At 35.1% G+C, this 27,607-nt stretch overlaps 1 protein-coding gene across 2 annotated transcripts; it reads right to left on the bottom strand.

Annotated features, from left to right (window-relative positions):
* Nucleotides 1-96: 96 nt before the first annotated feature.
* Nucleotides 97-27,053, bottom strand: Scamp (secretory carrier membrane protein). Of its 2 annotated transcripts, none has more exons than XM_069844438.1 (9): nt 26,917-27,053; nt 26,133-26,234; nt 23,678-23,854; nt 15,229-15,307; nt 12,901-13,029; nt 12,558-12,714; nt 9,030-9,131; nt 8,807-8,933; nt 97-5,078 (listed from the first exon to the last, which is right to left on the bottom strand). In XM_069844438.1, the coding sequence occupies exons 1-9, from the start codon at nt 26,920-26,922 to the stop codon at nt 4,926-4,928; spliced, it is 1,032 nt and encodes a 343-aa protein (XP_069700539.1). In that variant the 5' UTR covers nt 26,923-27,053; the 3' UTR covers nt 97-4,925. The 2 variants fall into 2 exon arrangements, with proteins under 2 accessions (XP_069700539.1, XP_069700538.1); XM_069844437.1 differs by lacking the exon at nt 26,917-27,053 and adding an exon at nt 26,378-26,591.
* Nucleotides 27,054-27,607: the final 554 nt, after the last annotated feature.

Raw genomic sequence — 27,607 nt, 5'->3', positions numbered from 1 at the left:
TCCACCAAAATCTCAATTTTGCAGTTAGCAAGTTTTGCAAAAACAGTCCTCAATTGAAAAGGTAGATTAGGTGAAATAAAATTAATAAGAGTCGTATAGAATTTATCATACATCTTTAATTATTCTGGAAATACACTGATCACAGCTCATTGTTTATTACATGTAAGACATACAGTAAGCAGTACATACATTTTCGTGATCAAATGTTTCATGTATGTCACACCATTGTTGTAGTTATTTAGTACTTAAATTCATTATTTCAATATCTTAAATATAATAGATGTTTGATTGGTAAATACTTGCATAAATTACTAGACTATTATATTAAGCATAATTAACCATGAAATCAAATAAAGAACACTAGTGGACGTCTCCAAATTCCATTGTGATCGACTCACCCAACAACATTTACAGCAAGCTTTAGACCAACCTGTGCTTACAACCGGTACTTACATTACAACTGTTCCATTCAACGGATAAAGTGACTAAATTTTTCACCTTACAAAAGTATACATTACATCAGGGGGGTACCTAAGTGTATTGCTACTCCACAGAAAGAAATCCAAGTTGTTGGTTGTAGAAAATAGCAACTTTTAGAAAGAACCATAACGGGTTAAATATTACAGACAGATGGAGAGGTATCAGGTGGTTACTACCAATTATACAGCTTTCTTTGCTATCAGTCTTATACTGAAAATTAACAGTATATAGGACAATTGACTCCAAGTTAAAAAAATCTGTTTTAATTTCCACTCATAAGTAGAAATCTGGGCTTCGTTTCCTACCGTCCCTAGTCAAATAGCTTTATTCTTCATCCACGACTTTGTTACTGACCCCTCTGAAAGTAGTTTAATGTAATAAAGGATCCGACAAATCAAAGCATTGTTATTACTCGACCATTTAAATTAGCTAACTATCAGTGGAGATGCCCTTTAGGGGAATCCAGATTTGTCAAAGCCTTCTAATATTATTCCTCACATATCGTAAAAACCTAGTATAAAAAACGATACAATACTACACAAAAATGCACACTATCTACATAACCCACTGGAGTCTCAATAGGTATATTAAACTTCAGAAAAGTTATTTAATTAAAAATATGCTTTCAGCAGACTATTTTAATGAAGTGCAGGAAGCAAGAAAGTTTTATTGCCAGATAATTTTAACTGTTTTATAAGTGTGACAAAATTGGAATATGATAGAAAATGTTAAATCAAACATTTATAGATATTCTGATGACAGTTAACATGGCGTTAGATGCCAGTAGGCCTACTATTTCAGTATTAATGGTTATCATGCATAAACTGTTGAAATATTTCTTAATCTAGTATCAGTATCCTACTAATCTCATGAAAATGGTCTCCTTTAATGGGCACGTTACGACTTTTTACCGACAAAAGTATTTACCATAAGTCACGCTCAAGATGCTTCAGATGATTTTATGCTACAATAATGTAATACTGACCGCTGATAAAAGATTACATTCATAGGCCGCTATGATATTCAAGACAGCAATACAATATTTATTTTATGCAAGTTTCATTTCATAAATGACACATAAATAGATCATGTGAAGGTTGAGATACCCTTGGCAAATACCAAAATATTAAATTTATTTTAAATAACTGACGTTTGTAGAAGAGAATAACAAAAAAGTAAAATGTCATTTGACCTTAGTAGAAAAGAAATCAATTTAGGTGATTAATCTAATTCAAAGTTAAGATCCTCACAGGTTGTAGGATATAGAACTTGAGGATGAAGTGGCTATCATTAAAAAAGTAACTAAAATAAAGTTGTAAAAAATATATATATATAGGCCTATATAGGGTTATTCAAAAGTAAGTTACATTTTGGAATAGATATAACATTTTAAAAAATTAACGTATACACAAAATGGTAACACATTTGTATGTATAACTTTATAAATGCCATATAAAGTACATATTCTCTGTATTTCAATGTAACAGGCTACATAACTTTCACAATCCTAAGTCACATATTACACTCTATGAAACAACTTAATATAAAATACATTAAATGACAGGACAGTGGCAATACAAGTTTGTGCACAACAATATAGCAGCACAGTACAAATTTAATTTACTTAATTAGAGTTCATCTTCATTAAGAAGCATGTTTGGTATCTCTTTATTGATGTGGAATTTTCTTCCCGATTCTGGGCAGACTAATTCTCCATTGATGACTTCGACCTCAAGCAAAACATGGTGAACTTTCTTCAGGAATTCAAAATATCATTTTCATGATCATCACTCAGGGTCTGAGGCAAGTCACCAGAATGGCCAATACTATCAGCAGCATTCCAGAGTGTTCCGTCCAGTTTTGGAATTATTCTCAGAACAAACTCCGAGTTAAATTCAGTTTCTAGCACTTTGATGTCCTTGACGCTTGTGGAGTGTCGCCTTCTAGGGCCTATGATCTTCCATGGAGTGGATTCCCTGTTTCTCCAGATATTCCTCTATCTTCAGGTTATCCGTGCTCTCACAACTACACAGAACGCCACAGTTTCTGGAACTCATCGTCCACAGGCAGAGCTGCTGTCTTGTTTGTGAAGAACACAATCTTCTTCTTGTCAATCGATCGCGAGATGTATAATGATCTCATTCTGCAAAGCTTTGAGGGTTTTATTACAATGTGGCAAAGATTCCTGAACGTCTTCCAACAGAATTCCTGCAAGACTCTTCAAGTCTTGTTGCGTCAACAAACGCAGTTGTTTCCGGTAGTAGGCCAATATATTGAATTTTAAAAATAAAATATTTCCTCATACTCATTTGTTTTGGTAACAGGTTTTGTTTATAATGAGCCGAAAGTAAATTTACTTCTTATTGAATGTTTAAGTAACTATCACTGACTGTGTTTTAAAATGGTTTTGACTTTATACGATCAAATTAGTCTTGTTCAGTGTTATTATGAATATAAAAAGTTTAATAAACAGCATAAAAAAAGATATAATTTAAGAATTGGTCTGTGGAGTTTACAAGCTTGCAGAAAGTTAATGAAGAGACTCAAACAATGGTTACGGTTACCAGACAATGCTATTTTGACATACTGCAGAATTTTGTTATACCAAATTTACGAAATCATGACACTGAGAACATAATCTTCGTGAAGGAGGGTACACCTCTCCATATTTATACACCAGTTAAGTGACTGTTACGCAACATGTTTGTGATCACATAATGAGCAGACATTTTCCCGACACCTGAACAACACGTTCCTCTGATATCAATCCAGCAGATTTTTGGCTGTGTTGTTATTTAAAAAACCCGAATTTTTTTTAACCAATCCTACAACTACTGACAAACTAAAATATGCAATTTCACAACATAGAAGAATGATTGTTGTTTGTTGAAGGAAAAAATGGCGGACATATTCAACATTTAAACTGAATCCAATAAACCACATCTTTATGCATATAAGTGTGTTCTTGTTTTGTGTATATCTTCATTCTTAAAAGGTTATAGCGACGCCAAAATGTAACTTACTTTTGAATAACTTTTTGTGTATGAAGAACAAATTTAATAACTGTTTGGTATAATGTTATCAAACAAAGTTATTGAAGTTTACAGTATTCAAATGAGCATTTTATGTAAAACTGGAAATGCAGGAAATAAAAAAAATGCTTTATAGTCAGGAAAACATCTTGTAGGAGAAAGTGAATAATAAATTCCAAGTTACCTATACCGAAGTTGAAAAAGATTGGTTCTACTGTTTACCATATACTGTATATATTTAGGTTTCTCTTCACAGTGCACAAAGTATGATGGTTGACTAAGCAACTGTGCTAGCTGGGTTGTTTCAAAACCTTCAAAGAGGAGCTTACATTCAAAGTTTTAATATTAAACTTCATATGCCAGACAGTTCATTATAATAAAAGTAATCTGAAATTCTAAATCAAAATATCTTGGATTTGAGTATTTTGAATTAATGTAAATTGAAAGTACATAATTAATGGCAATTTGGTCTCTCTCTCCTACCCATTTCATCAATAAAATATATTAAATTAAATTATTGCTTTATTTGACAGACCAGTTACTATTATTTAACGAGAAGAATCATTCGTATATCTGTAAAATTAAAATAATGTAATAATATCGTACGTATCTTCATCTGAACAGAGCAGAATACTTGATGACTAATTCACTACTTTGAAATCTGAAAATTGAGTGTAGAGAATTCAATGTGGTAATGCTTAATTCTCTGTACAATTTGTCTAATAGGCTGTCCTTTATTCAAAATATCTACATTTTTATGTTCCAGTAATAATTCTACATAAATATGACAATTTCAATGATACTCTAGTACAAATATTGGAATGTTTATAATAGACTCCAATGGATTAGTACTTTATAGCCAGTGGGGGGGAAAAAATTCACCAACACCTTGATTCCCATTTGTGTTAAAACGAAAAGATTGTTGCACACAGTTCAACAAAAAGCTACAAAAGAATATAACAACTACGTGACAATGTACATGCTTGAAGAGTTAAACATGTGACAGGACAGTAGGATTAAATATCCAAAATACTATTTATGGACAGAAATTATTATATTTCCTTCATCACACAATATGTGTGACATTCTCAGTGCCACGTACAATTCCAACCTATTACTTGGGAGGTCTGAATACTTTTACCCACCATTTCGAAATGTTGTAACTACTTCAGATGCTTGAGGTAGACTCGCAGTCGGTGGCTGTAAACACAGAACTGTATCAGATCCCCCAAATAGCAGGAAGCCTGGTGTTGGACACATACGACCGCTGATTGTATAATAGTCCCTAGCCATATGCCATACAACTGTTATCATTTAGTAGTGTATGTAAGAAAAGATCAAGTGTTCAATTCATTAAGTGCTCACATGAAGTGAATGCATAACAGTATGTTTACGGAATCTGCAGCAAGCAGTTCAGTAGCGACTTGAAGACATCTGGGCACGGATGGTGGCTGCTGCAGCGTTGGTGGCAGCGTTCTGGACGTGTTCGTTGCGCAGAAATTCTGTCGTAAATTCTTGCTGAGCCTTTGCAAAACTGGCTCCCGTGCTGCGGTAGATACGATGTATCTGTTGTAAAACAGAGATCACATGTTACAAGCACTTCATGATATTACCACAGTCTAGTATATAGTCAAGAAGCTCAATAGTAAATATGCATCCACAGATAGTTGTTAACCACTAGGATCGCTAATATTGCCTCATTATAGACAATGCGAAATAGTACCTGCACAGTCTATTGTTCCTAGCACCCACACAACTCAAGCTTCGTGACTGTATATACTAGACTGTGATATTACCTTTAAATTTCAACCACATGAAACAAAATATAGTATTCATTCATTCATTCATTCATAGTGTTCTGTCCAAGGGCAGGCCTTTCACTGCAAACCCAGCATTCTCCGGTCTTTCCTATTTTCTGCCTTCCTCTTAGCCTCTGCATATGATCCATATATCTTAATGTCGTCTATCATCTTATATCTTCTTCTACCCCAATTCCTCTCCCGTTGAACATTCCTTCCAGTGCATTCTTCAGAATGCAGTTTCTTCTCAACCAGTGACCCAATCAATAGCTTTTCCTCTTCCTGATCAGTTTTTTTCACTCACTCTTTCCAACAGCTTTGTTTATTATTCTGTCTGTCCATTTCACATGCTCCATCCTTCTCCACATCCACATTTCATATGCTTCTAGTCGATTCTCTTCACTTCGTCGTAATGCACATGTTTCTGCCCCATACAATGCTACACTTCACACAAAGCACTTCAGTAGTCTCTTCCTTAGTTCTTTCTCCACAGGTCCGCAGAAGATGCTCCTTTTTCTATTAATAGCTTCCTTGGCCATTGCTGTCCTCCTTTTGTCTTCCTGGCAGCAGCTCATGTTACTACTACATGTTACTCATGTTATAGTACACCCCAAGTATTTGAAGCTGTCCACTTGCTCTACTGCCGCATTTAAAATTCGCAAGTTTACCTTCCTTACTTTTGTCCCTATGATCATGGTCTTCCTTTTGTTGGCATTTATCTTCATTCCAACTGCTCACAGCTGTCATTTAGCTCCAATAGCATATCCCTTAGTATCGTATCATTTCCTCTCCTGCTAACAATTCCATATCATCAGCAAATCTTATGCACTTTATTCTTCTTCCTCCTACTATCACTCCTCCCATGTTCTGAAAACAATTCTTCACTAAATCCGCCAAGTAGATGTTGAACAAGGGTATGTGATAAAGGGCATCCTTGATGTACTCCTCTTCCTATTTCACTTCCTTATGACATTTCTTCTCCTATCCTGACTTTGACTCGTTTCATATAAAAGTTATTGAACAGCCCGCTCTCTCTTTGAGCTCCCTTACTGTATAAGTTTCGCTTAGAATACTCTGCGAATGTGACTAGTTCCAAATTTTAATTCCGTATCTGTACCAGAGTGCTGCATTGGAGTTAAATTGCTCGCTTGAACTCGGTCGAGTGTCGCATCCTCGAGTGAGATAAGATAGGTCATGATACGCTCGTTATAGACAGAAGCGCAGTACAAGGTCATCTCACCGACATGTCTTATCTTGTATGGAAGGCAACAGATAAGATACACATATGTTTTGCTCACACGGTAAAAGTAAGGCTTTATTTTCTGCGTTTATGACAAACATTTAGCGGAACAGTCTAATGGAACGTACCAAAACAGTAACATGAAGTTATAAATAAAATAGTATGAAAAACTTCGATATACAGTTATTATTGCTAATTAATAATTATTCAATATTTGATTTACCACACATATATAATATGATAGGTCCATACATAGTGTTCCGCCTAATACTGCGACAATGTAGAAACGTTTTACAAAATATTATTGATATAGCAGTAGATTAATAACAATATTAGTACAGGGATAACGTCACAGATAATATAACAAAACAGATAATCATGCTGCACAAATGTTACAGACGCAAAGATTGATACACTAATTATTTATTAGAGATTATTATTATTATTACTAGAAAACTTAATACGGTTCTTGCATTATCGTGATTGTGTTCTCTGTTTATAATAATTACATTTACATCCAATAACATCTATCATATATAGCAAAAACAAAATAACTCCTGAGAGGGGGGGAAAAAAAAAATTTCCCTAAAACATTTATATTACATTTTAAAGCAAGTTTTGTAGTTGTACAATGGAGAGGTTAGTTAAACACTGCAAAGTTTTGAAATGATAAACATCTATGATGTTACTACACAGTTCATCACTGTAACAAGAACGAATGTCTAATGCTCGGCTTATACCGTTCAAGGATTTATCTCTCGCGACAATTTTACCCATCATGCATGTGCGCTACCTATCGGATTATGCTATGGACTACTTGGCACTCGAGCGAAAACGTGAGATGCAGACCTCTGATCTGTACAAAAACAGAGCACACAGAAAAATGTGATAATGCCAGTAAGAAGAGGAAGAGAGGTAGAGTGTTGATATTTATATTTCCTGAGCTGAAAAAAATGTATTCTTCGTATGGTACCAGCAAGCAAAAGCATCAAATATTCCAGTTGATTGAAGCATTCTTCTTAAAAATGTGAAGATGACTGCAGAGCAGCTGAACACAAAAAAATGTCTAATCTACATCTAATGGCATGATAACGAGGTTTGAGAACCAGCATGGCCTAGTATGTAACAAGTTAAATGAAGAAAGAAAGTGCTGTAGTAGATCATGCATAGATAAAGTCACTAACAAATCACTACTGAAATCAGAAGTAAACACTGAAATACTGAAACAATTGTCTTTAGAGACAATTAATATTAGATACCCTCCACAAAACTGGCTTCATTTATACACTGATGGATCCTTGATCTCCAGAGAACAAGGTGCCGGTGCAGGTGTTACGTGCTGTCTCTTCTCACTTTATAGATCTCTTGGGTATGGAACAACAAGTTTTGATGGAGAAATCATTGCAATAAGTGAAAGTCTCAGGAATCTTCTATGCCACATCAGTAAATTTAAGAATGCAGTTATATTGTCAGACTCCAAAGCAGCTACTTTATCAATAGTCTCTAAACACACACCTTCATCTTAAACAGCAGAAATAACTAAAATGCTCTCTCAATTAATATCACTCAATAAAAGAATTGTATTCCAATGGATACCATCCCATTGTGGAATCCAGGGAAACGAGAATGCGGATGCTTTAGCAAAGAAGGGCAGCACTGCTACTTACAGACCTGTTACTAAATCTAAGTATTACTCTGTGAAAAGATTTATTAAATCCACATACTTAGACTTCAACAAACAAAATTTGATAACACAATCCCAAGGGAAAAAATGGAACTCTCTGCATCATAATCCACAGTTAATTCCCGATTTACCACGAAAATCGTCTGTAGCTGCATTTAGATTGGCAACAGGCCATGATTGTTTGGCCAAACACCTGCATAGAATTGGAATATATCAGTCCCCTAACTGCCCATTGTGCAACTCAAACCAAGAAATGGATTCGGAACACCTCAAAATCTGTGCTTCAGTGGCTGGTCATGATAATATCTTTGAAAAATATTGGAGTGGAAGAGGTCAAATGACTTTATTGTCAAACGCCTGGCATTAGAAAACAACAACAACAACAACAACAATTTTTTGGCAGAGATCCTGACATGTATTTCCATAAAAATCAAGGAGTAAATTCCTGTGTCACTCTGTATACCTATTCCGTGTAGTAAGACGATACAGACTTGCACATTTCATATTAAAAAAACTGATCTTACGGTATATTGAATTATAAACTTTACTCTTTAGTGTGCTGAGAAAATACCTTTGATAACAGGAGAAGATCCATGCAAGCTGCTGATCCAAAGCACAAGGCGATGATAAGAATAATGATGCCAACTGTAATGCCTCCAGCACTGCCGTCAAACGACTTTATAGCTATCAGCATTCCACTGAAAAGAAAGAAAAAATAGGGAGAGATACCGATGTCTGAAAATACTATTTCCAAATTAAGCAAAAAGAATGTTACGCTGTAATTGTTTGCTAACCAAGTGCCTGATCCAGGAATTCCAATTGTTTGAATCACAGTGACCATGAATTGGAAAAAGAATACAAAGAAAAACACCATGAAGTTGAAAGAACTGTCGCTTCTGAAAAAGAAAAGAAAAAACAAAGAATTATTACATTTATGTTCTAAGGAAAATATACCATATAGCTACTTCTATTATATCTTATTTTACATTTAGGGTCTGAAAATACAGACTGATAAAATGCATGTTTCAAACGAGATGCAGGCAGAATATTCTGATGGCTCTAAAGGTACGATCACACGTCGCTACTTTTGCAGCGATGCAGTACAAAAAACTGCGCAACTTTTGTACTGCGACGTGTGAACAACGGTGCAACCCGAAAAGTAGCGGCTGCCGAACCTGCTGCCCGCTACTTTTCCATGCTGCGCGCAGCTTAAAAGTAGCGACGTGTGAACAGGGTTCTCAGGGTTGCAGCCGCAGCATTTTTGATATCGGTTTTGTTGAAACTTTTGCTGCGGTTGCAACCAGTGTTACCACCCAAATGTGCCAATGATACTTTTATTGTTTGGATATATTTTAATGTTAAATGTGATGAAAATAAATTATTTGTAACAGTTATTAAATACACAACACAGTCTGAGCATAATTGCTGACGATATAATTCATTTTTTAAATTTTCCGTAGCGTAGTTCCAAACAGGAGGGTTGCCAACATTGATTACGTGAATATACTGTTGGTTATCATTTAAGTATATAGGCGTTTTTAAAAGCTTTATAGTAAAAATAATGTCAATTTCTGAATACTAGATACGACAAAAAAGCAAATAATAGATAAGGAAGCTTTCGCATGCGTTTCTTAATAATGCGAACATAACCACAAAATGTATATTGAGAAGTCAATACGGAGATGGAAACCTGCAGAATGACTGCGGCTGCAAAAGTAGCGCCTTGCGTGTGAACAGACTCGCAACCTCCAGTTGCAACTTTTGCAGCACTCGGGTTGCGCAGCACGAAAAGTAGCGTGCAGCACACTACTTTTGGCTTACGTGTGAACACGACACGCAACTTTTGCAGCTGCAGTATAAAAGTAGAGCTGCAAAAGTAGCGACGTGTGACCGTACCTTAAGATGAATAAATCAAAATCTCGTTTTCTTGCAGTGTTATCAAATTTACTGAATGCAAACTACTCTCTCGTTAAAATAAGATTGTATGTAGTCAGGGCTGGGCAGTATTTGAAATACATTTGTATTTTGTATTTAAATACATAAAATTGATGTATTTTGTATTTCAAATACTCAAAATACTTCCTTTTTCTTCTTGTCCAAGTTTTGGATTTGGATTTGAAGAATGAGTTTTGTCTTATTTCCCTACCCATTTCAGATATGCTAGCCATAAACTTAGTTTTCTTGCCACAACTGATTTCCTTAATGCCATAAAGAAATTTCCAACAGCATCAAGGATCCATCACCCAACACTTAATAAATGTTCAGCATTATGGAATGCGTCTAGGAGACCCAAATCCTCAGAAATTATATCAGATGTCTTGAAATATTCATTAAAGTTTCCTTGCCCAACTCAATGGAATTCTCTTTATGACTCAATCTCTCAAATATTTGAATTCAAACATGATATAAACAGTATATGTGAAAAACTGGGATTGTCAACCTTCAAAGTTGTTGAATTTCAGTACCTTGAAGAATGTTGTGCAGTTCTGAAACCCACTGTCATAGCCTTTGATTTAATGCAAAATGAGAAGACGTGCTATTATGGCCAACTTTTTCCCACATTAATTTTCCTCCAAAACAGATTACATATTCTGTTATCTAGTAATCTACTCCCCTATTCCAAGTAACTCCAATCCTAATAAGTTCGCTTTCATCAATATTTAAAGCAATGTTTGATCTGACCCCAGAAGCAAATTGAGCTATTTTGGCAGTTTGCTTCCATCCATCATTTATGATGGATGGCTGGCTACCTGACACTGTCTTACCAAATGATAAGAAGAGGACACAGAATATGTACGTGAAACCAGCTGGGCAGTTCTCTGCTGAAGACGATCAAAACAATTCTTATGATTTCAACTCAAGTACAACAGACTTTGAAAAGCAAAAAGAAAAGAACTTGTCTACTGCGGAGTATGAGCTCACACAATTCTTCAATTGCAAAGGGACAACCCTGTGCACTCTACAGAATTATCCAACAATGAAACAAGCTTTCTGCGCCTGTAGAAAGACTGTTCTGTTTTGCAGGATTTATTCATTCACAAGCAAGGGGATCCTTATCTGATAAACTTTTTGAGAGAGTGTTTTTTTAAAGGGAGCAGTAATTATTCATATAAGGCATAATTTCATTGCTGATAGGGAAAAGGAAGAATGTTCAGTTACAGTGTTTATATAAAACTTCGAGGTAAAAATACTTAGTAATATTCTTATTTATTTGTACGAGGGGGATCCAGGAAATAACGACCGTTCGCGCATACCCGCAGCGCAGCTGTCTCCCCTTCCTTGTTTGAAGGTCAACTGGCTTCCTTAACATGTGTTCTCATAATATTGTGAGTACTGGTTGAAACAAGTCGTCATTGTGCATTTTGTGTTACTTCAAAATGAACGACGTGATTGATAATCCCGCCGACTGTGAGGTGAGGAGTGTGATTCGATTTTTGAATGCCCGACATTTGAAACCTGCAGAAATTTACCGGCAATTGAAAGAAGTGTATGGTGATACTGTAATGAATGAAAGAAATGTGAGAAAATGGTGCGAAATGTTCAACAATGGGCGAACAAATGTCCACGATGAAACTCGACCCGGACGCCCATCACTCATCACAGAAGACCTGAAGACTAAAGTGAACGACAGAATCTTGCAAGACAGGCGCACATCACTCGACGAATTGCATATTGCCTTTCCTGACATTTCTCGTTCTTTGCTTGGTGAAATTGTGTCGCAACATCTTGGCTACCACAAAATCTGTGCCCGCCCGCACACTGCTGCTTCAACTCGAGAATTGCTGGATCAATTCGGTTGGGAAATCTTTGATCATCCGCCCTGTAGTCCAGACCTTGCTCCTAGCGATTTTCACCTTTTCACTAAGCTGAAAGACTTTCTGGGTGGTAAGCGTTTTGGAAGTGATGAAGAGTTGAAGAAGTCAGTGAACACCTGGCTTAATGAACTGGCGGCAGAGGAGTATAACACGGGAATTCTAAAGCTAGTGAACAGATACGACAAATGTTTAAATGTAGGTGGTGATTATGTAGAGAAGTAAAGGAAGCTTCAGTTATGTAACAGACTTTGTTTTTTTTCAAATAAATATATATATTTTTTAATTATTATAACAAAACGGTCGTTATTTCCTGGATCCCCCTCGTATATTTTATCGAGTATTTGAAATACAAATGTATTTTGGTTAATTTTTTAAAGTATTTTGTATTTGTATTTCAAATACTATTCTTTGAAGTATTTTGTATTTGTATTTGAAATACTTGGATGTCAGTATTTTGCCCAGCCCTGTATGTAGTCAATAACAAGATTAAACTAGTTTTATGTTTACCTGAATGCCTTGTAGGCAGGCCTATACCAACAGAGGAATGAAAATGGAGTAAAGAGAATAAGGTACAAGATTGCCAGGCCAAATGTTGTAAAATCTGCAGAATTAATCATTAGTGTCATTCCTCCAAACACATTGAGGACCATCACACATGCATGAACTGGAACAAGACACAAAAATATTCTAAAGTCATTATTGGCATTTAACGACAGATACACTATAATCTCTATAAAATGAAACACATGGAACCTAAAATTAAATCCAAAATGTTGTGTACTTACGAAAATAAACAACTAAATTAATAGTTAAAAGTTAAAGCTGCAAGAACAAATGTATACAGACTTACACATCCAAAGGTAATACAACAATCTTACTATCTTCTGAAACTCAAGAGGTATGTCTACATTTATGTCTTGATAGAAACATGGTTGAAAACAGAACTTCTCAGGTAAGGGAGGCCAATTATTTCTTCTTGCTGCAAAGAAAAACATTGCAATAAAAACAGTTTCCTTATTTTTAATTCAACTTTGGTATTATTTCAATGACATAATTTAAAATTTTAAACATGCTTTTACTTTACAAATGAAATAAGATTTGAAGGCAGCAGTCATTGTCTATGTTCAAACAATTTTAGTACTTTTATAAAATAAGGAGAAAACCACAAAAAAAAAAAAAAAAAAAAAATCTTAAGTCTTTGATGTAAGTTCCTGAATTTTCAAAATATTAAACAGGAATGTATTATCCAAATCTCATATTATTTTTACAGGTAATTATTAGCTATTTTAATATTCCGAATAGTGTTTTATAATAGTACATTATGCAACGAGCCTATAATGATAGTAATTAAGACGCAAGTATGTTTGTTTATGAAACGAGCGCAAGCAAGTTTCATAATTTTCATACGAGCGTCTTAATTACCATTATAGGCAAGTTTCATACGACTTTTTATGCTCGCCCATATTTCTAACTTGAAATTATTCAGAAGTATCATTTCATTTGTATCTGACTCAAGATCGGAAGTGACCTTGTGTATAGCTCGTGTGAGGTGTGCGCAGACGCGAAAGTATTGATTTTTTCCGAGAAACAATAATGTCATTGACCTTGATGTAGAGAATAACATGAACTAATTTTGGTATAACCTGGAAATTGATTTAGAATTGAAAAACGAGATGACAAATTGAATTTATTTGAATATTATTTACAATTAACGCTAATTATTATAGTAACAGAACATAACCTTCTGCGACAGTATTGGATTTCCAGCCTCCGTGACGTTTCCCTCGTTATCTTTCGATTGCATATCCGAGAATAATCGAAAACCTGAACTTTAATGAATAGGTGTACTTTAATGACATGCATTAAAGGACTGCTACCAGGTGTATAATTACTACATTTCGGCATGGTCGAGCATAAAGTGTAATATATGTATATTAAGCATGAAAAGTTTTGTTCATTTAGCTTTTATAGTAGCTGAGATATAAAAAAAAAATGAATTTCACTAAATTTTTGCAGGCTAATGGTGTATCTCCCTCCTTAAGTTGCTGATTTTGTCCTCATGCTTTTTGTTTTTAATGTGATAAAGTCCATGCACATATTCAATGAGAACCTATATGTACTGTTTGCATGCATGTTAATGTTATGTTTTTATTTTACGACGCTCGCAACTGCAGAGGTTATATCAGCGTCGCCGGATGTGCCGGAATTTTGTCCCGCAGGAGTTCTTTTACATGCCAGTAAATCTACTGACATGAGCCTGTCACATTTAAGCACACTTAAATGCCATCGACCTGGCCCGGGATCGAACCTGCAACCTTGGGCATAGAAGGCCAGTGCTATACCAACTTGCCAACCAGGTCGACAGTTTGCATGCATATATACACAAACAATTTAAATTACGTGCTTCTTGAAATGTGTTTCAAAGTAGCACCAACAATGGATTTAAGCAAATCAACTACTGTCTAGGACCTCAATGACTATCAATAAAATTTATAGGAAAAGTCTTTTGAGACAGTTTGACTTGGCTTTTTGAGGACTGAATCCAAAACAGATCCTTGCACTTACAGTTACATTGATCCATTGTGTCCCTATATGTGCGATTATCATCCCAACTCCAATAGATGGCCTGGGTGACATTCGTGAATCCGATGCTGACAGGTGGGCCATCTGGCTTATCTTGATAGAGTCGGTTCCATCCCCAGATGAGTATTTGATATGCTGCAGGGCCCAGAGCCCCAAGCCTTTTTATCAGCATTGAAAACCCATACTACCTCCAACACTTCACCTATTTTTAACTTTTCAAATGATAGATGACCTGGCAGGGGATCGAACCCAGGCCTGGATCGGAGACCAGCATGCTCTACCAGCTACCTCTTAAACTGCAGATGTGATAGAGATAATATAGTAGATACACCACTATTTTACTGACTATGGTGATAATGTATGACTTGAGGCTTTCCCGGCATTTGATGTAGAATAACTCTTCTCGGGTTCTCAGCCAGGTGAGTTGGAGATTAGCTTCCAAGCTTTCGACTTCGTCCCTGAAGAAGATGGCAGAGCTAGCCGTCGAAAGCTTGGAAGCTAATCTCCAACTCACCTGGCTGAGAACCCGAGAAGAGTTATTCTGTGGTGATAATCTTGGAAAGTGATTTAATATACATTCTTAATTATATATTACCATTATATGGGGCATTTTTAAGCTCCTCTTCCCTCCTGGCAAGTTCCTGAGCTTTACGTTCCAACTCCTCTTGTCGTCGCTGTACAAATTAAGAAAACAAATAATAGAACATACTGTTACAATTTTCAACAACTATACGAAGACAAGGAAAAGAGAATATTTAAGAAGGAATATAACGATGTAACAGAGCAATTTGAAACTGGTCATGAATTAAGTATATGGGCTATTCCATCTCAAATCGACCGAAATATAGAGAAAATTGACCTTGCAATTTTTAAATACAATGAAACTTTTTCTGTCCGTAGACAACTGTGATATAATGCTTTGTGCAAAGTTTGAGGCATCAGAACTTAATAGTGTTTAAATTAATAATATTTAAATTTATCGTATTTTCATAAAATTAGCAACTTTAAACTGTTGTGGCTCCGAAATCCTTTCACCCAATGATCAAAATCATGGTTTATTTTGATGCTGATAAATTAAAGTTTATTTTGACATGCAAACAGTTTTTCTTACTTTTTATGGAAATGAAGAAATTTAGATTTTTCTTCATTAAGACGCCTTTGGCCACGAAAAAATATTTTTAAAATATACGGTTAGATTTCACATTGAAAGTACAAATAAAGATATATTTTTTACTGGTGGTACTTTGATAAGAAAGTACTGTAAATATCAAATAAAGTAAATAAATAGTACGCGCGTGAACTAACCAGCTGACTGTGAGGCGGGAGCTAGCCGAGGTAAGCAAGGCCAGGAGACATAAACACGTGATGTGCCGTCTAGCAGTCATGGCTGTGCTAGCTTTATCATAAGTTTTCATAAACACAGGAGTAAAATGACACCCAACGATCGCTTATCTTCAGCTCTCGACCAGTTCGTGTGGTCTTGGTGCGGTACTGCACCGTTCAAGTCTAGGTGTGTGAAAATAATTTATTTAATACCCTCGAAACTTATTGCCAAGCCACTAAGCAAACAATGCCGAATCCCTCTTAATAATGCAAGGTTTTTCTCAGTATTTTTTTACATTTTTACAAATGGCCAAAAAGCCTAAAAGCAAGTAAAATCAGATTATCTGTCTCTCTATGTACAATAAAAAATAAGGATTACTTCTTAACATAACCTACCAAATGTCAGCTTCAAAATAAGCTCTCGTTCAATGTTCTGCAGTAAATGGTTCCAGAGTTCTGAGCGCTGAAAGAGGCTTGTTTTTATAAAATACGCTAAATTTGTCGCTCAATAATACGAAAACCGTTTGACTTTCGATAGTATATTTTTGAAAATGCACTCCCCTCACGACCTTGTATAATTAGGGAAAAAATTAGAGTATAAAAAAAATGCGAGGTTTTTTACTGATCGATTTAATATGGAATAGCCCATATGGTAAACAACTTTCGCATGTAGTTTTGTGAGATAATATTTATTACACATTTTCTGCGTGTTTTCCATTCCTTACTTATTTGTTATTAAAAATTGTCCCTCTTTCCGGGGAGAAGAAAAAAAGAACCATCAAGCATTTAGTTTTCTGATATATTCATATTTCTCTATCAAAACTAAAACTCCACGTTTTTATCGTCTGTGTGGCTTAGACTTCCTTTTGTTTTTACTCGACAACAGAGTTATCATTTTGTTTCATCAACGATTATGGCATTCTGCTTTAAGAGATAAAGTCTATCACGAAAGTCTTATCAATGCAGATAATGATCTAACAGAAATCCCAAGATTCTTGGAGATGAGAGTGTGAGAGCTGAAGTTCACATAAATGATTCCTAACTCAAATTCTCATTTAATTTCCTTTTTATTAATTATAACTAAAATGTTTAATATCTCATATCTGAGACTTTATGGAAGGAATAACTTTAAAAAGTTAATATACTTTTTATTAATTTATTGAACTTTCGGAAAATTAACACCCAGCACATATTATACGAGTAATAACCATTCATCATTAGGAAGCCCCAAATTCTCTCTAAATTAGTATGTTTTAGGTTTCTTCTTCTTACACAGTGAAATGTCGACCTAACAACTACATTATCGCATAGATTTACATATTGGTATAATTACGAATAAATGTAGTCTTTTGTGTAGATGATAGTGATATGATTATGATATAATATGATTGATTGTTACTCAACCATTTGGTCCTGCTGACCCTTCAAATTCTTGTACTTGTGCCAGCATTCCCATTCTTACACTACTTACATCAATTTTAGACTATCTTCCTTTATTCAATCCTATGTCCTTCTGTGTCCATATTTTTACTTATCACTTCATCTACTTCGCACTTTATTCATCTGACACTATATAATATCATTCCACAACCTACCTAAAACTAATTTCCCTATCCCTAACCATTATGTTTACTATTTAATTCAGGCTCTATTATCACTATACATATTTTTCATTACCATTTCTATCTCTTACTTGTTATACTCATATGACATAAAAAATATTTTTTCGTATGCTCTATACCATCCGATATTATATTCCTTACATTCCTAATTCTTAGTCCTTACTGACATGTAACATGGTTAATTCATAATCGTCACTCACTTTGTCATTTACATCACTTCACTAATTAAATTACTACCTTTACATAATTTAAATGATTCAAGCACTTATCTTCCATTGTTTTATACTATGTCCTTTCTGTTCTCTTATCACTTCGTCTATTTCGTACTTTACTCATCTGACACTATTTATCGCTCAAAACCTATCTAAATCTAATTTCCTATCTCTCACACTACGTTTACTATTTATTCCAAACTCAATTTTCCCTACATCAATTATTCCAACTGTTTCAACCTTTCCTTTCTACATAGTAATATGATTATTATTTGTCAGACTTTGTAGCCATTTACGGACTCTACTTTTTAACATTCAAGTGACTTCCCTAATGTTTTCCATTTCTCTGTAATAATTGAGAAGCTGTCATGAATTCACACTTGATCCATTTGCTGTAGATTACTGTAGAGTGTAGACGAATTAAGTACTTTTTTTATCCTAAACAATCCATCTATTTACAGAAGATTAGTATTGGTAATTGTTATAAAAAAATTGTTATACACGTGTCAAAGACAGAGAGTAATCGTATCAGAAACATGTGACTTCTGATATTGAGGAGAGTGAACATATGGACAAGGTTTGCAATCCTTATCCAAACTCAGCTGTTTAAATTTCTTTTCCATTGTAACATTTCAAATGCTCATGAGCAAATCTGACATCAAATAGTAATTTTATTATTTCTGATTCACATTTAATTCCTTCTATTCGTATATTATTCGTTTTCAAAAGAATAGTTGTGAACTAGTCTAATCTTATCTTGTTTTTACTATGAAATGTTTATCTTACATCTTTCATACGGCAAGTAAAAGATACCATTCCATAAAATAACATCACAAAATAAAGCAATAGAATTCAATATGTCAATCAAAGATAACTTTATTCAGTGAAACCAATTGAAGAGTCCACTGCAAGAATGATGGATGTCACTTTCTTGTCGAAAATGAACCAAGACTGTCAATGCGTAGCTTAAGACATATAGAATGTACATAGAGAGTTATATGGCATTATCACTGATAGTCATTGTCCAGTAATGATCGGAAAATCACAGTTCAGCTTTGAGCGCTAAGCATTTCAAACTTTCAATTGCTTCTCCTGAAAAATGTATTCCAAATGACATCCATCATTCTTGCAGTGGACTCTTCAATTATTTCCCTCAGCACGTATACCTTATTCTACAAATTCTACTGTTTTGAACTTGCTTCACTCTCTTGATTCTGTAACGATGTTTTTGTATTAGTCTCATGAAAACGTCCTTACCTTCAATTCCTTGTTACATGCAGAAAAGGAAAAGAACATTAAATTAATGCTCCATTACAAAATAATAAGACATATATACGCAATTTATCATGTCTTTTTCATTCAACACTATGTAGTATAAACATGTGCTTACATAAATATAATATAACTACAATGCATAAGATTTTATGAATAAGAAATAATTACAAACTTACAGTCATGTTTCATTATACTATATATTAATTACCAGACAGCGGATTTTCGGTCCCTACACAGGAAAAAGACGTCATGTTCCTTGGGATACAAAAGGAGCGTAGCGATCAGTTCAATGACCTCCCTGCAATTGACTTACACCCAAAGTTCAGTATCGGGGCCCAAAATCTACTGTCTGTTAATTATATGGAGACCATTTAAGTACTGAATGTTTAATGCTTCTGAGATAAAAGAAAATGTTGTTATAAACCCTATCCCAAATGAATCTCTACTTAATTACTTTAAAAATATATGGTTCCAGAAAAATATGGCTTTTACATTAACGAACTCCAACAACACAACATATGTTATAACTTATGACGAACTCATTGAAGAATATAGATGCTCAAAAAACGCAAAAGCTTCAAGTGAAGATGGTTTAAATATACAGCTTTTTAAATGCGCGGGAGAAGAATTTACTTATAGATTTTTATACTTCTTGAACAATATTTGGGCAGGATCAAAACCCCAGAAACTTGGCAAAAGGCTATTATAATATCCATATATAAGAAAGAAAACAAAAAACAATGTGAAAATTACAAAGTCATAAGTCTTCTCAATTCAGGTTACAAAAACTATACAACCGCAATCAAAAATGAATTACCACATCTTTATGAAGACAAAAATCACTGAAAAACAAAAGCATAGAGTTTAATATCGAAACACACTTAGCAATTATTGATTTCGTAAAAGCATTCAATAAAGTTAACAGAAATAAACTTTTGGAGATTTTATGCCATGATAATGTACCAAATCGAATCATTTTTTCCATTTATAATTTGTAGCAACAAAATGAAATTGCCATAAGAAATGAACGTGGAATAACTAGCTGGACTTTAATAAACCAAGGTATTAGACAAGAGCACGTGCAATCTTTCCCTTCTTCTATTTATCATAATATATGAACCATATTTTGTACATTTGGAGACAAAGTCATCGTACTGGAATTCAAATTAATCGAAACACATTTCTCGATACATTACTGTTTGCTGATGATCAGGTTCTTATTGCTAAAACAGAAGATGATATACAAAAAGCTGTTTATAATCTACAAATAACTGCTTCAGATTTCAATATGGAAATCTCAACAGACAAAACAAAAATCATGGCATTTTTAGAACAAGATCCAATTCCAAGTAAAATCATGATAAATAATAAACTAATTGAACGTGTCAATTCAATGAACTATTTAGGCTATAATTTATATTACTGATGAAGATAATATCATATTATGGCAACAAAATATCTAAATTTATAAAAAATCACTAAATAATCAACACCATCTTCAAACCTTTCCAAGTTCAAAAACATACGAGGCTAAAAGTTTATAAAACACTAGCTGGACCAGTTCTGACTTAATAGCAGTGAGGCATGGACAATCAGAAAAGCTGATGAGAAAAAGCTAACAGCAGCTGAAATGAGGTTTATGAAATGGTCAGCGGAATCACTGAACTATGACATTGGTTTAAACTAGTGGAGAACCAGTTGTACAGGTTTGTCCCAGCACAGTTCAGAATAGATTCTGAACCGTCTGTTTATGCGCAGCAGCTCAATGTGCATTCCAACAAGACTAGAACTGATTCCGAACCGATTCTGAACTCCCGGTTACTGTTCAATGTGCTTTAGAACTCATTCAGAACGAGTGAAATTGGTTCCTGATTAACAACAGGAACTGGGAATTCCGAACTGTTGACTCACGCGCAGATGACTTAATTTGAAGTTATGGTTAAAATGCTTCGAGACTAGACAGGTTAAAATAAAAAAAATTGTTCATCATGAGTGATTTAGTGATAGTGATATATTTTATAGCGAATTAAATTCAGAAGACGAATATAATTTTAATATGAGAAGAAACTCCGAAGGCCATGAAAGAACAGTTTTCAAGAAACATTCCAACAACATAAAATCCCGAGCTAGTTCTGAGACAGTGGTGGTTCCTCGGGGGTGGGAAGGGAGGAATGTCCTCCTCACATTTTTTTTTTCTTTTGAAAGTAAATACCAAATAAAATATGTGCCTTGAAATTCGAGGAAGATTCGATAATTTTTAAGTTCTCAGCTATAAGAAAACCTCGGTTGATCGAGTTTTAAACAACGCACGCTCATGTGCTGCTAGAAAACTGTGAGAAAGATGTGAGATTGTTTGTGTGGAGAAAAGTCAATCCATTCCTCCTTTACTGCGGTTAACACACATAGACAACAGCGCACTAGCGGCCAGAGAAAGAAGCAGAGTTTTAAAGCAAGTAAATGAACGGATAGGGAGGAGATCCTCCTCTAAATCAGCGCATTGGAGGGAAATAGAAACCGACTAGTCATGCAGCAAGCTCGCTACCGCTGCCATCTGACGATGTTGCATTCAACTAGACTATAACACATCTAGGAGGAGGCACAATAAAAACAGTTTTAACGCAAAGCTATGAAAGATACCATATAAACTATTTTTTTTAAAATTATAAATCAAAAATATTATTCATTGCACTTTATATAGGCTACTATTCATGGTTTGAAACTTTCAAGGATATTTGAAAGTTAAAGTTGGGTTTATATAAAACAAAGAGGAAGTAGTTAGTTCTATGTACGTTAGTATCGCAGTCTGAAGTTCACTTCCATTCATTGTCTACTAGACAGGCCAACAGCCACAAGACCTGATATTCTTCAAAAGCATGTGATACTGAACTTGTAAAATGTACATGTGGCAACACAGACCACCTGGGTGGGTGCAGTGTTCTAGCTTTCCTCAGATTATTTCCCATTCCCATTTCCGTAAAACGATTCCGATTACGTGATAGTAGCTAGTCTCTTCCAACACGTGTGATGCTGTAGTGTGCTGCGAGGTTGTGAATTTCCTTGTAATTGTTAATTTGTGCAATTATTCAACAATGAATGGAAGTGAAAACATAATATATTTTGTAAAATTTAGGAAACTCAGTTTACAAGAACAGATTATTGCTATACAGAAGGGAAGACCAACCCCAACACTACCTGATCTTAAATGTATGCATGTAGGCTAATTTGTAGCATATTTCATTCAAGAAGGTATCATTTCGTGCTGTTAACTTCTTTCCTCCTCTTAAGAAATAGGCAGGAGCCGCCACTGTTCTGAGACCGTATACAACTGGCCAGGGGCGGCCCATCCTTATGTGCTACAGTGCTACAGCACAATGATAATTTTTGCTCAAATAATGTATTTGCATTACCATAGTATTTGATCTGCCATTTAACAATTTCCCGTGGTTATGTTCATGACGCGTTATAGAGTGTTTATAGTCTTCGCTCTTCGCTCTTTGGTGCCTCAGGCGGTACGTTGTGCTACTCAAAACTCTACATGAAAATGTAGACAACTAATGCACATGTGTGAAGCTGAAATCACTGCTCTGATTGGCTATTTTTACGCGGGGAAGTGCTGTAGTCAGCTTCAGCACAACACAGCTTGGAGATTACAAAAGTAAAGCATAACGAAAGAATGCTTGTTTGTGGAAGAACTCGGAACTATGTACAACGTGTTTGGTAATTCAAGTGTCCGACCACTGCTGCCATCTACCTGGTTTTTGAGGTTCCTCCTGAATCAGTCAGTCCAGAAAATTGAAGCCAAGGAATTACGTGACATTATAATTCAGGAAACTACTTCTCGTTTCAGTCTTTAACCTACCTAGACGCAACAAAATTGTTAAACAGCAAATCGCATAATTTTCCTGAACGCGAACTTGACGTTGCTGTCAACAGCTATACTGTACTGAACAAAAGAGTGTTAAAGACACAACTTGGAGTTCTATATGGAAGACCCAACTTCCGAAATATAGATGGAGCTGTTCAATTGTTACAATACATAACATAGCCTCCAACAATTCACAGGATCCATTCTGTGAAGTAACGAAGTTGTTAAATATTTTGCTTACAACACCAATGACCACTGCTGAGCCAGAAAGATGTTTTTCTTTCTTGAAACGCATAAAAACGTTTTTAAGGAACACTATGTCCCAGGATCGCCTCACTGCTCTTGCAATACTGTCAATAGAAAATAGTATGATGTCCAAGATGGAGGGGTTTAACTCCAGGGTAATTGACAAGTTCTGCAGTAGGAAGGAACGTCGTATGGACTTCATATTTCGTCACTAGGCGAGTCTCAAATTAAGATAAATACATATAAGTGTATACAGTAGGCTGATATAGAGATTGTAGCACACTTATTAATTTGACCACCAGCCGCCACTGCAACTGGCGCATGCGTCGAAAGAAGTTCGGTATTAGTTCGTAACACGTTCTGAACTGCTTGTTGGAACAAATCTATTGACAACTATGTGTTGAAGTATGTTAAGAAAGCCACTGGAATCACGATACATTACCATGCATTTAGATTTTGGTCACTCTTATACCAAATTAGCAAACAATTTAATTTCTGTACCTGAAATTCCGCTGTGGTAAATTGCTGCTGCTGTTGTTGTTGTTGTGGCTGTTGTTGCTGTCCGCTCTTAGTGTATGGTGGTGGTGGGGCTTCTTGTGTTGGTTGCATTATTGCAGGTTGTGCAATTGGCATTGTTGGCATAGTTTGGTACTGAGGTGGATTAGCTGCACCACGCACCTGTTTAATTAAAACAAATTAATGTACGAAATTGCCTAAATAAATGTGTCACTATATTGCTATGTTCCAAGGTAGTACCTGAAAGATCTTTCAAAGTAAAACTTATTTATACCCAATCATCCCATAGCCGAAGTTAACTCTGTTCAAACGAAATGATATTTCAGATGAACGCAATTTAATATTTAAAGTGTTGAAAGCCTTTACAGTTTTCTAAAATACTGTGTTTTACAATGTCATTATGATATAACACAGATCTATATAGTACTCATCCATGAAGTCATGGTATTTTATTCAGAATGCTTTAAATTTCAGTCTTTTCTTAAAAAAAAAAAAATAATCAAAATCAATAGGAAAAAGAAATCTTGATATCACAACCAATGCAAAATACTATAGGCCTATATTTCTTTTCGAACTTTCCTCACAACTATTTTATTTTAGTAGGTTATTTTACGACGCTTTATGAACAGCTTAGGTTATTTAGCGTCTGAATGAGATAGTGATAATGCCGGTGAAATGAGTTCGGGGTCCAACACCGAAAGTTACCCAGCATTTGCTCATATTGGGTTGAGGGAAAACCCCGGAAAAAACCTCAACCAGGTAACTTTCCCCAACCGGGAATCAAACTCGGGCCACCTGGTTTTGCGGCTAGACGCGCTGTTACTCCACAGGTGTGGACTCCTCACGACTATGTAACATAATAAATTATATTTATTACTAATGCATGAATGACTTATCATAGGAGTAATTTGAAGCTGAAATAATATAGAGTTTGTGATATTTTTTAAATTCACATATTTTATACATATAATGCGGAAAAGGATTGTCCTGCCCACAGAACACTTAATTTTTAAGTTTATAGTAGAATAGTAATCAATTTCTATGTTGAATTTAATACAAGAGATGTTAAACAACACAGCTCACATTTCATGTATTCATTTCTGTTATCGCATCTGTCAGGCTAAATTTCACTTAAGAACAGATTACTTTATAATTTCATGAATGCTACATTATTGCAATATTTAAGATTCACAGTAGCCTACGTATGCCTACTAGTAATCAATATGACATACAAATTATTATTCACCAGAATGACGGTTACACCATATGCTTTGTACCTCCTTAATTAGTTATTTTAGCTTCGTGAATATTATACAATTTTCAAAGCTTTATCAGAACTCTTACATATTAAAAGATTTGCTTTGATTGTATTTCTTTTCGAGCTCACATCTAAATAGTAATTACTTATTAATTTTACAGGTTTATCCCGTTTTTATTTAGATAATCCATCATTAGTATGAACCTCCATATTACTGCTACACAGAGTATTTTAAATAAGAAAATGTTTAAAGAATTTTATAATAAATTTTAATAGCCTGCGTGGTTGTAGTGGGGTAAGGAGTAATGTTGCAAGTCCGGAGAACGTGGATTCCACTCCTGATAGGCTCATGGATTTTCTTCATTGATTTAATCATTGTGGCAGCTCTGTGGACCAGGGGTTTCTCAGCTTACCAGGGGCATTTTCTTGGGGGTGAAGGTGGCAGGCACGTAGGAATGACATCCCTACTACCAATAATGTCGACTGTCTGTAAAAATGAGAGCCTTAACCTCTCGTCACCCTGTGGGCTCCATGGCCTGTGATAAGGATGACTTTATTTTTACGTGGTTATAGTATGTTTAATTTGAGGGACATATAAGTTACTCTTCATTTTCAATATACTGATATACGACTACGTATGCTCTGGCGGTAATTTCCAAGATTCGTTAGGCTATACAATGATAACATCAGTAACATCATCACTGACAGGTTAGGTTTCGTTAGTTGAGGTTTTTAGTATGCCTTGCATATATGTTTTTTGGTAGGAATACCAAAAAACCTGAACGAACTAAACCTAACCTATCACTGATTTTCTATGACATCACAAGTCTGTGTAACGAATCTTGGAAATTACAGCTTCGCAAATGTATTGTTACATTCCTTTCAATATGAATTTGAGCACTAGGTCTATGTACTGTGCATTGTGTTACACGTCTACCACGAATGCATCAATATGAAACAATTATTCATTATATTCAAAACATGCTGCTGTTCACAGGTTTACTGCAAATACTAAATCTAAGGGCTTTGTTTGGCAAGTCCTTTCCTCCGATCGTCATATTATGACTGGAAACATCTTTGTCATGTTTCCGCTCACTTTGTTTTTTTTTTCCTGGCAAATCATAGTATCTTAAAATAAGTAAACATAATACTGTCAACAATCACACAAATAAGATATCTTACAGCAGTTGGTCGCTGTTCCCCCTGGTCTGCAAAGGGGTTGTAATCCTCAAGTCCTCTCTGAGCATTGCTGGTATTTGTGGTAACTTGCTGAATTGCAGGATCCTGTAAAATGAAATACGACAAGTTTACTTTATAAATAAATATATATTCACGTTTCATGTGCCAACTTAAAGTCAATTAATTTAAAGTACCTACACAACATAATGTGAATTGCACAAACGTAAGTTGACAATTTTGAGTCTTACCGCAAATGGATTGTCTACAGTAGGTTCCCCAAAGGGATTTTCATCGAAACCCGACATTTTTGACGCTTCAAAATCACAACCAACAGTACTGTTTTAATGACGTCACCTGGTGCAATTTTAACAAAAAGAATTAATCTTATCTTTCATTAATCCATTCTCAGATGGTTATGTCTCACGGACCGTCAGACTTCCTTCAGAGCGCAAGGCTGGGTGATGTCATTTATTTCATCCAATCACAAAGTGCCCACGAGGCGCGGTTTCATCGAATACTTGTTATCTATCAAGTGCAATACGGAGGCAGTCAAATAGAACACATACTATTTCCACATAAAACGTAAATACATTTATCACAATCAGCTGTGTAGAACACTACAGGAGTAATATCGATAAGAGGGAGCAAGTGTAACATTTAATGGTCACAATAAAGAAATATATAGTTGTAAATTTTCTTATTTATAAAGTAATCCTCTATCATTGTCATTCAGTTTCACTGCACAAACACATGTTTATTGATTAATAAGCATAAGAGTAAGAATTACCTCCATTACAACGACAACAGCAAGAGGATAAGCAAGACCACGTATTATTTATCTGTAGTACATTGATAATGTGAGTTGGATTTCTCTCGTCCTAGTGATTAAAAGTGCGCATGCTTAATGTACTAATTCACCATTGGCTGAATAGTACCACAGTCTGGTATATATATTCACGAAACTCATTACGTAGGGAATATGCATCCAATGACAGTTGAACTTTAGTTGCTAGCCACTAGGCTCGCTACTATCGTACAGTGTATTGTTCCTAGTACTCTCAGTTGCTAACCGCTTGGAGCATTGTATCGCGAGAAATGCAAAAAATCACCCAAGCTTCGCTTCGTGACTATGTATTAGACTTTGGTAGTACCACAGTACCTTCTACGTAATATCTGTCGGTACCTGTGAGGACCTAATTTGCCGACTTAAATGCACTTTTTATGCATTGCAACAGAGATCTAATTTTCTTCCGAAAGTGACATTAAAAAATCAAGTATAATTATAGTAATATAATATGTGGGAAAATTTTAGAACACGGATTGCACCTACCAAATTATGTCTTAAAATACTAAAAATAACTGATTTGTCTGCGTTTGTCGAATGCGCATCATTATATTTACGAAAAGGCACTTTTCAGTGTCAATAATTTATTTTGTGTGCACAAGGTTGGAATTTTGAAGTAAGAGGGAAAGGGTGC

The sequence above is a fragment of the Periplaneta americana genome, chromosome 13 (assembly GCF_040183065.1).
Source record: "Periplaneta americana isolate PAMFEO1 chromosome 13, P.americana_PAMFEO1_priV1, whole genome shotgun sequence".
Taxonomy (NCBI): Eukaryota; Metazoa; Arthropoda; class Insecta; order Blattodea; family Blattidae; genus Periplaneta; species Periplaneta americana.
This window is presented reverse-complemented; position numbering and strand designations above follow the sequence as displayed.

Bases quoted from the DNA above. Each gene is read 5' to 3' on its own strand.
- Scamp (XM_069844437.1), bottom strand. From the start codon at position 26,434: ATGTCGGGTTTCGATGAAAATCCCTTTGGGGAACCTACTGTAGACAAT. The intron at 15,308-23,677 runs GTACAGAAATTA...TAATTTGTACAG, and splicing joins TTACCACAGCGGAATTTCAG to CGACGACAAGAGGAGTTGGA. The intron at 8,934-9,029 runs GTTAGCAAACAA...CTTTCTTTTCAG, and splicing joins ATTCCTGGATCAGGCACTTG to TGGAATGCTGATAGCTATAA.